The sequence below is a fragment of the Meleagris gallopavo genome, unplaced genomic scaffold (assembly GCF_000146605.3).
Source record: "Meleagris gallopavo isolate NT-WF06-2002-E0010 breed Aviagen turkey brand Nicholas breeding stock unplaced genomic scaffold, Turkey_5.1 ChrUn_random_7180001860529, whole genome shotgun sequence".
NCBI lineage: Eukaryota > Metazoa > Chordata > Aves > Galliformes > Phasianidae > Meleagris > Meleagris gallopavo.
The window spans coordinates 38,834-49,003 of NW_011126271.1; the positions used below are offsets into that span (position 1 = coordinate 38,834).

The 10,170-nt window shown below is 49.4% G+C and overlaps 1 protein-coding gene across 1 annotated transcript in view; it reads right to left on the reverse strand.

Annotated features, from left to right (window-relative positions):
- The window catches only part of KDM2A (lysine demethylase 2A), a 32,667-nt gene that overhangs the window by 20,433 nt on the left and 2,064 nt on the right, over nucleotides 1-10,170 (reverse strand). The window contains exons 3-4 of the mRNA XM_010726899.3: nucleotides 1,950-2,088; nucleotides 764-842 (exon numbers count right to left, since the gene is read on the reverse strand). Of these exons, the coding sequence (XP_010725201.1) occupies nucleotides 764-842; nucleotides 1,950-2,088 (218 nt within the window). The remainder of the gene's footprint in view (nucleotides 1-763; nucleotides 843-1,949; nucleotides 2,089-10,170) is intronic.

The window sequence follows — 10,170 nt, forward strand, 5'->3', positions numbered from 1 at the left end:
GGAAACTCCGGTGGAGTGGATCTCCAGAAGAGATCCTTCCTCACTGGTAGTCAGCTCTTAAATGGGTCTAGAAGAGGTGCAGCCAGGTTCCACCCCTTCCTGCAGCACAGGTGAATTGCCTTCACCTGTGCTTCCGTGGCTGACTCATTGCTCACCTCAGGTGATTAATCAGAGGTTCAGGCCGTGGTTCAGTAGTCTCCATAAACTTGCTCTAAAACTACATATCCTACCCGTGCTGTATATACATACCAACAGTAGGTACACCACCAAACAGTACAAAGTCTTCAATCAGTACAGCTTTATACTCAAAATAGTAAACCTTAACTGACTTACTGTAGCAAGAGAGGGATGGCAGCTTAGCAGTAAACATGTTGGGCAGACCAGGTTTGTCTTCTGGAAAATGCCAGATAGTCAAGCATTTTGTAGAATATCTGGCAACATTTGCCTGTATTATTAGGCAAAAAAAAAAAAAAAAACACCAAACAAAAGAGATGTTGCCTCAGAGCAGTAGTAACATTTGCCAGATACTTGCTTGAACTGTGATCACGTACAGCAAATTCAATCCTCTCATTTTAAGCCCAGACTAGTAACAATAGGATATGTGAGATGGAAGATGCTTTTCTGTTTTCTCAACAGTGTGGACAGGGCATAGTCCCATCAGCTTGGCAGAGCACAGATCCAGTGACCAGCATCAGATTGCCCATGACATGGAGTCAGGCAAGAAATTAGACCAGAGCCACCCGCTCTGTGCTCCAACACTTACTTTATACCCAGGCCATCAGAGCTCCTGAAGATGAGGGGGTCTCTCAGGCCACCTCGCTGGATGTATTCAACAGTGAAGTCTGGTGTGGGGAGAAAAGGAAGAAGGTGTAAGGAGAGACTCCTACAGAGGATTATATAAAGACAGAGGTTACACAAGATCTCTAGTTCAACGTTGTCCCCTGCAAACTAGCTTCAGACTCTACTCAGGCTGCTCAGAACCTCCTCAAATCTCTGCGGCACAGTTGTCTGTTGAGGGAGTGTTGCCCTTCCCACACTCCTTCAGAAATCCTGGAACTCCTTTGTGGCAGCTCTGTAAGCAGCATGGTGTGTACTGGCGACAGCTCTCAGACAACCGCTTGGGAGGGAGGGAGAATTGCTCCAGAGGCTGGGCTAGACAGAGAAACAGCATGGGCTTCTGGTCCTCGCTTTCCTAAGAAACTCAGCCAAGCAGGACCTCCTCCCCCACAGTAAATCCTCACCAGGGCTTGCACTGGTTGTGTGATGAAAGGACATCCCACTGAGCTGCGCACATGGTAAAAGACAGCAGGGAGATCTCATGTACTCTCAGCTGAGCATCTAGCAGACATGTGGCTGCAATTTCAGGTGCTGTCCCAGGCAAATCCTCTTGCTCCTGGCTGCCATGTGTACTAGAGAGCTTGCAGAGCTGCAGGCCAGAACATTTCTCTCCAAAATGAGCTTACTTCATGCCATTTCCCACACATGCTCCCTGTTACTAGTTTCCTGGCTTAAGGACTTGGGAAACTTGAACCAAACCTCTACTGATAAGCCCCACTTTGCTGGCAAGGTGCTTGCAGGGGAGCAGGCATAACCATTCCTGCCTCATCTGCTCCATAGGGGTTACAAAAGCAGTTTACAAGAGAGGAAAGCACAGAACTAGTGTGAACAGCAATCAGTTTCCTCAGCTCTAGTGGAAAACAAAAATCAGCCAAGTGTAGGACATTGGAAAGGGATTTGATTATCACTACACCTGCCCTTCATGCTGGCAGTCAGGAAGGCTCAGTGTGTAGTCAGATGCAGAGAACACATCCAACTGTGATCACTGCCAGCTTTCTCCTAAAAACTTGGGAGAAAGGTCATCTCACACATCACACTGCAGTGAAGAGGAAAACCACAGCAGCTGTATGGTTACAGACAGCAACAGCTCAAGCCACAGCTGCAGCACAAACCTTTGCCCTCCATGAAGATGACGAAGGTAGAATTAAACTTGTTGGTGGAGAGCTTTTCCTCAAGGTCAAATGTCCTCTTCCCTTCAATTTCATCATCAGAGATGCCATCATCCTCATAACGCCGCCGCATTGTGCCACGCTGCGGAGAAAACAGGCCAGGAAGTGAGAGCTACATCCCAGGAGGAAAGCACAGCTCCCAGCTGTCCCCCCTCCACCCAGCAGCAAGCAGTCTCTGTGAGCCCACACAGCTTTGTTCCCAGAGAGGAGACTGCATGCTACTGTGCTTTATACTATCCCTTAGGCCTCCTGCCCAGCAAACACAGCTGGTATCAGTTTTCAGCAGATACGCTGAAATCTAATCAGGCAACCTGGGTCCTGGATCCCAAACACACCATCAGATTTGCTCCTCCTACAACTGACACATTTGTGTACATTGGACTGTACAGCAGACAGGCTATCTGCTCCCATTAAGCACTAACACCAGCAAGCAAAGGATAAGGAGAGACAGCTTGGTGTAATTAGGACAAAGGAAGAAGAATCAGTTTCCCTCTTTTTTTTTTTTTTAAAGTAGGTACATCAGTATTTTTCTGCACAGCATTTGTGAACTTAAATTCCTGTTAGAATGCCAAAGTGATAAAGAAAGGGGTTTATGCTACAGAATGTTCTCAAGTTTTCATCTTTGGTTACGCCTGGGCGCATAAGTTTGATTTACTCACTCATTCGTGAGGAGCAACCCTCTTCTTAGAGGGTCTCCTAAGTACATCTGTACTGTATTCCTGACAGACATCCTTTTCTAGCACGGCTGGATCTGGAAGAAATTACTGTTCCCAGCTGCTAGCCACTCCTCCAGAGACTGGCTGTGTTCTGGCAGAGTCATTGTGGGAATGCTCCCCATTCCCCTCAGATAACAGCCAGCCTGCTCTGCATTTGCCAGGCTGGCTTCCCCCAGTTAGAGATGCTCTCAGCAGCAGCCAGCTAGGGACAGGATGGGAGGTGACCCCAGCCCTCACCTTGGGGTAAGCCATGGGGCCACAGGCCCAGCAGCTCACTGTCCCAGCTGGGGACCTCTCTGATGCTGAGGGGCAGCAGTGCACCGCTGGTGTCCCAATCCCTGTGTGCTTCCTGTCACAGTTCCATCTCTTTCTTCTACAGTCTCTTGGAGAAGGGCAGAGCACCCCTCTGGCTCTGTTCTTCTACCATCCCACGGGGTGCCTTATATGCCACAGAACCTGAGTGAGCACCTGATGGGAGCTTTCTCTCTTCCCTGCAGTATCTGAGTCCCATCTTGCCATTTCCAGAACCAATCCATTCCAAGCTGCTTGCTCTCACCAAGGCAGAGCAGCTCACCTCTTCTTATTAATTTTGCTGTGTTCCCCAAATTCCTCCCATAGACCCAAGCCTATGGAACAAGCTTCAGACACCAGGGCCGCAAGGCTCATTAGAGGACGTGTGGAATGAAGTGGAGTGGTTGTGTCTTAAGGTCCCTGGCTCCCAGCTGTTTAGGATCAGGTGAGCAGAGGACTAGGCTGCGCCACCCACACTTACTGCAGGCTGCTTTTGGGGAAAACAGCAGTAGATACATCCAATCTTGTCCTTTAACTTGTGTACATGCTCCCATGCAGGAAACATAACACCTAAGAAATGGGACTGTCTCCTCCAGCCTCACTATTTCCAAAGTCTAACTCTCAAGCTGATACCAGCAGCATCAGCTGCATGATCCGCTCAACTTGGGCTGTTCCTGTGGGCATGGAAGAGCCCAGTTTCCCTGATGAGCAGCCTACAGAAAGAACAGGATCCTAGGCACTGTGGAGAACCCAGAAGCACCACCACAATAAAAATGGCTCCCAGCAGTTATACAATGCCACTCAAGTGCAAGATGCTTCAGTGCTTTCATGCCATTGTTGCCTTGGCAGGGTGGGGAAAAACAACATTTCAGTGCATGCAGAGAGGATGGGAAGAAAAAGCTTCTGCACTCCCAAGCACACATTTTGGGAGAGAGAGCATCTACCAGGACTGTGGGCAGATCTCTGCAGCTGAGTACTGCCCTGCTGGAGCTTGCAGCTTCTCCACAGCTCTCCCTTATGGCCAATGCCAACCGGCAGCTGTGTCAGCAATGTGGCACTTCCACAACAGCCACCTGAAAACTGCCTCTATGAGAATCTCCAGCGTCCCAGAGGAAGCTTAGCTGAGGTAGAGCATGCGAGTCAGGCACATCATGCATCCCTATGGGACAACCACAGTGCTCAGAACCGAGCAGTAATACTCAAATACTGCTTTTTTAGCTCTGTGATCTGTGTTAGGATGCGGCCATTTTTCATCCTGAGTTTTCCTAAGGAAGAACTGAAAAGCAGTCCAGGGCAGGATGCAGACAGGGTCAAAAGAAAGGCAGTTTTTGTTCACCCTCCAAAAGCAGCCAGCCAGTAATTCTCACCACGCTAGCTGTCTTTCACCACTGCTTTCTGACCCTCCTGGGTACCATTTGCTTAATGTAGGAAATGAGAAGCATGAATATGAATACTGTAATGACACCCCTTCTGTTCTGACCCTTCTGCTCCAAGGGACACTGAGAACTGCCTCCACAGCACTGCTCCTCAGGACGTTCCTTAGATATCTCCCACCACCACAGCAGCCAGTGAGGGAACCAGAGGACTGCTCTCCCATGAGTTTGATTTTTTTTTTTTTTGTGAGAGAGAGAGAGAGAAAAATGAGTACAAGGTCACATTTGAAAACAGAACAAGCCATTCTTAAGCAGAAAGAGCCTCCCGTACTTACAAAGTGAAACCAACAGCACTTTAGTAACTTCCTGTCTCATGTGCTGCCATACTCTCCTTGATGCCCCAGCATCTCCTGTCCCCAGGACATGCCTCCTGCTCCATCAGACCTGACCACCTCTTGCTCTCTCTTGCTGTATTTCCAGGGCAGCTTGCCTCCTGGGAGCCTCCCTCGCACCTCTGGAGTAGGGATGTGGACAAGAAGATGGGCAGGTTTCACACTTGTGTCCAAGTCCCTCCTGCCAAACACTGCTTGGACACTCCACTAAGCTCCATGGATACATGGAGAGCAACCCCAAAGCCATGTGGGGATCTTTCACATCAGGGAGAACAGGGAGAAAGGCACTGCATGCCTTGTCCAGTTCATCATTTTGGTGGCTAAGAGCCATACTGAATTCACTCAATTGCTGCCTGCTTTCACAAGAGGAACAGGGACTAAACCAGCAGGCTTATGTCCGACCTTCCCCCCCCCCATGACCTCTCACATTTCTCAAGACCTGCACAGGTGATCTGGTGCATCCCAGACTGCACATTTCTTCTCCCAGCAGCAGGCTTAGGATCAGACAGAAGTCCAGGAAGAGCTGGAGCCCTTCCAGACTTCTGCATCTCCAGGAGGGATCCCCACCACAAGCAGGGCTGGCAGCCTTTCAGCATGAGCGGGGAGAGCGCTTTGGTTTGCACTTTTGGGTTACAAAAGTGGATGTACACAAGGAGTAACTGAGAAATTGGAATAAGGCTTTGAGGTAGATGAGGGGCACAGGGAACAGAGAACTCTGGCCACCACACATTTGACAGCCACATTTAGCCAATATGCTAAATCAGATCACAGATGGGCGTGTCTGGCAACAGTCCCAAGGAGTTACCATTGCTTTTGTAAGGGATGCTGCTTCTCCAGCCACCACTTTATGTGCACCAACTTCCCAAGTGGCTTTTATGGATGACCACAAAACCCCAGTACCCACACAGACCCTACCTCTGTGCCATAAGTGAGGAAGCTCAGAAAAGATCATCAGATCATCTTCCATGTCACCTTCCAGGAAGGAAAACAAACCTTTCAAGCATTGCAGACTCTTAAAAATCACTTTACTTTGCTATTTCTCAAATAAACTGAGCAAATCTATTTTGGTTACCTCTCACCCTTTCCACATCAGACAAAATTCAAGAAAAAAAAAAACAATATATACAGCTCCTTCCCCATCTGGACTTCCCCAGCACACATGCTACACAGTCAGGTAGGTGAGCATTAACAGCCTCATGACCCATTTTGCATTGTCCAGGAAGGCAAAAAACAGAACAAAATAGGACAAACATCTCCAAAAAGGCAGGCTTGAAAGTGACACATGCTTTACCAATATCCTCCAGACCCACACAGCACCTGACTACTGAGCTTTGTATCAGGCAGCTCAGGTTTCCCAGTAGGGAAGAGCTGACCCTGCAGGATTCTCATGGCCCTGGCCCAGCTCTGTAACAGCCCACTGCCAGTTCTGACCAACCACACCCATAAAACAAGGCTGGACTGCAGGAACACTTGGGCACAGGGTTAGTAGCACAGCTCCTGCTACTCTGATGTGGTCTTCTAAACAGACAAGCCAAGGTCCAAAGATGCCTGCAAAGAAGAAAAACAACCCATGGCCACTGGGATGAACACAACCAGCGTGACCATCTACCAAAAAGGAAATGTCCTCCTTCCTCCACATGGTCATAACAGCATCGCGTGCTCCCTCCCTCTGCCCCACAAGAAGTCTAGTGCTCGCCCCTTCCTTATTCCAGATGTGGCTCAGTGACACATGGAAATAGCATTCTACAGCAAGTTAGAGACACACAGATAGCTTAACCCTACAGGATAGCACACTGCCAGTCTGCTCCCTTCCCTTCTTGCTGCCCCAGCTATATTCCAAAACCACAGCTGCAGCATGCAAGAGAGCAAGGGGTAAGCAAGACTCCCTTAGATTGCAACAGCACAGGTCAGACTCTTCAATTTAAAAACAAACAAAAACAACAACAAAAAAAACAGGCATCTCTGCCTTCCCATCCTTCTCCAGCACTCTCTTATCTTCCTCTCTGAGTTTTGCAGTGCTGTCCCATTCCTTCCTCACTCTGCAGGCTTTTATCATCAATGGCAAAGAAGGAAGCAACAGCAGAAGGAACCATCCCCAATGGGTATCTCTCTCAAAGGGAGAACACACCTTATCAGTTGGCATCTCCTCCAGATAACAGCCCTAGCAAGCAATGACCTGATCCTTCCGCTGATCTCTCCTACTGCACAGCTCCTCCTCTCCTAAAGCCCTCAGGACCTTAAGACGCAGCCGCACAGTGCTGTCCCCAGAGCTCACACTGCTCACCACCAGCACTGTTTCTACAGCAACAGAGACGCATAAACACAGACCTGCTGAACAGAGCAGAGTGAAAGCCAGCTCCTCTCTCCCATAACTACGCGTGCTTCCCAGACCTATGGGAACCGTCTCAAGTGCTGGCAGAAGTGCAGCAAGACACGCTCAGATACAGCTACCTTGTTACTCCACCTTCTGAGCAGACCACCCAGCCCCAAGTGAATCAGTGCTCCCCAGAAATCAACCAGCACCGGACAGCCCCCAGTCTGGGTGGCTCACGATGTTATTGACCAGCAATAAAGATACTCTGGGGACATGGGGAGGTCTCTCTCTTGTTAGCACCATTTCCAGTTAGGATAACCTTGAGAAAACCTGCTGCTTGTCAACAGGAGACATCAGTGCAATTTGCTTCCAGAATGCTCACAAGGCATGCTCAAACTCAGGACAGCAAGAAGTCAGCAGAGCTGCTCACCTTCTGCATCCCCCCCTGTCAACAGAGAGCAACACTCCATTGGTTTCAGGGCCATGTTCTCCCTGGGACTGTGAGGCTCTTCCAGTACCTAAACACTTACTGGAATTTCCAAAGCTTCCCAGCAACAGCCTTTGCTTGCTGCCTGCTTCTGCCTAAGAGCAAAACTCCCCCTTCTCAGCCCCTACATCTGGCCCAGAACAAATCTGAACAGAGTTCCTAAATTATTCAGTGCTCAATTATTCTACCTGGGTCATTGGGAAAGACTCACTGTCTTCAGCTTGAGGCAGAGGCATGCTGGAGATTAATCATCTGATCAGCCTAGGCTCAGTCCAGACTGGGAAACAGAGGTGTGCCCAGCAGCGAGCAATGTTTGGCCAAGACAAGCTTTTGCACCAGGCTCTAGCTGACCAACCTTTCAGGCAATGGGAAGGTTGCCATGCTTCAGCACTTGCAGCTCTTGCACTCACCCAGGATACATACTCTTCCTTGCCATCTCACCTGACAAAAGCAGCAAGCCCATGTCCCATGCCCTCCCAACCTTCCTCTCACCGCCCTGGGGTAATCTGTCCCCTTGGCCACATGAGAAGGGCTTCACCCCTCCCTTCTCCCATTGGTACCACCAATACAGACAACTTGGAAACCACAGAATGAGAACCAGCCTCACTGCCACCATATATAGACACTGTCCATCCCGGCATGCTCACAGCACACTGCTGCAGCAGTGCCCCAAGCCCCATCCCTACCATCCATCAACTGATGATTCCACATATTGTCCATGTGAACTATCGTCCAGGGCAGCACAGACACTGACACTTATAGGAGAGGCCTCAGGTTCTGGCTGCTAGGGACAGGCCTTCTCTCTAATCTCACAAAAAGCTCCAATCAGTGGGCAGAGCAATGCAGGACACGGGCTGCACCAAGTGATGGGCAGTGTGTTCCACACAACCCTGGCATGCTCCAGTACCTACAGCAAGTAGCTTATGTCTCATCCTCCAGCAGCCCATTCCCCTTCATCTGTCACCAGTCTTCAGTAGCTGTCATGAAGTGCCACCAAGCAGCCACGGACAGGCACCAGGGCCCAGACAGCACATAGCTTCACGCCAGAGCCCAGTGAACACTGGTGGAGGGTGTGGCTGCACTGCAGGCTCTCTCCAGCAGCAAAGCTGGTTGAGGAGGTTCTACCCCACCCAGTCTCCCTGCTGTGGCCTGACACCTCTCCAGTCTCACCAGGATTGCTGGAGATGGGGGCAAGCTAGCCATTTGGATGAGATGTCCTCCTGATGACTTTTATCTAGGATGCGATCCTGCATCCCCTGAAGCAGCATTCAGCTCGGGGACATCAGCCTCTGAGGCAAATGCAGATGGAGGCTTTGCCAGGCCACTGTCCTACCTTGAACCGTGCCTGAGAAAACAACTGCTGACCTGGCAGCATTACAGACCCCAGCAGGCAGGACTGGCCCCTTGAGGTGGTGGCCATCCTCCACTCCTGCCTTCAACAAGCTCTGGCTCCAGCATGTGCCCAGTTTCGCCATGCACAGGCTGCACTCTCAGGTCTCACAGAGGGACTCTGGCATTATCAGTGACAAGGCTGTACTATCATCCCTGCCTCAAAACACAACACAGTGTTTCAGCCCCTTTTTGAAGCATTATAAACATCCATCTCCAGCTTACAGAGCCAGCACCTCAAGCCTGTCCCACCATACTGCCTCATTACAGTACTGTGGAGCAGTGACAAACAGACAAATTTCGTATCTTCCACCAACAAATCTGTTCAAAAAAGAATCAACATACATCAGACTTCAGTTGAATAAGAGCACAGTAATTAAAAACAAGAGCATGGTTCACTAAAAACAAACTGCTTGAAACTCTCTCTACACTCCAAAGGAAACCAGTCAAGTTTTAAGACTGGGGTGATGCACTGAGAGGTGCAGTCGGTGCAGCTCGTGGCACACTGGGCAACAACCTCCTGTTGACAGACCACATGCAGCATTGTCCCAATGCAATTAACCCAGCCTCTTCACCACTACCAACTATTCTGATCCAGGATGCTTGCTTGGTGGGACTGCTATCACACTTGGATGTAGTTTTAAAAGTATATTTATTCCTTTGTTTCTGCCAGTCACACACAAGACAAACACCATTCACAGCAGCACAGATGTGTACTGTACCACCAACTACCTGTTTCCCCACCTAAGAGTTTTAATGCAGATACATGGAAACCAACTCCCAAGATCAATGCATATGTTAATAATACAATATTCAAATAAACCATAAACAGAGTTGGATAAAGAGTTGAGAGAATGGATCTAGGAAAAGAAAAATCAAGGACATCTCCAAGGTCCTCCAACATGGAAGCTTCTCCGAAGCACAGCAAGCAGGAGGCTTCCACAAAGAGCAAAGCACAAACTAAACCTTACTGGGGCCATGCCTCCTCTGGGCTGCAGGCCAGCAGGGACAGCACGAGGCCACAGAAACTGAGGTGACCCTCATCCTCTGCTTGCTGCTCATGTGCTTTCCCAAGCCCCTTAAAGATGCAGCTCATCAGCGTGCAGCCACTGATCCAGCTTAGTGTGTTCTGCCAGAGTTTGGGCTGTGTACACCTCTTCTTGCAGTTTTTATTTGTGAGCTCACAAGCTTTTTTTTTTTTT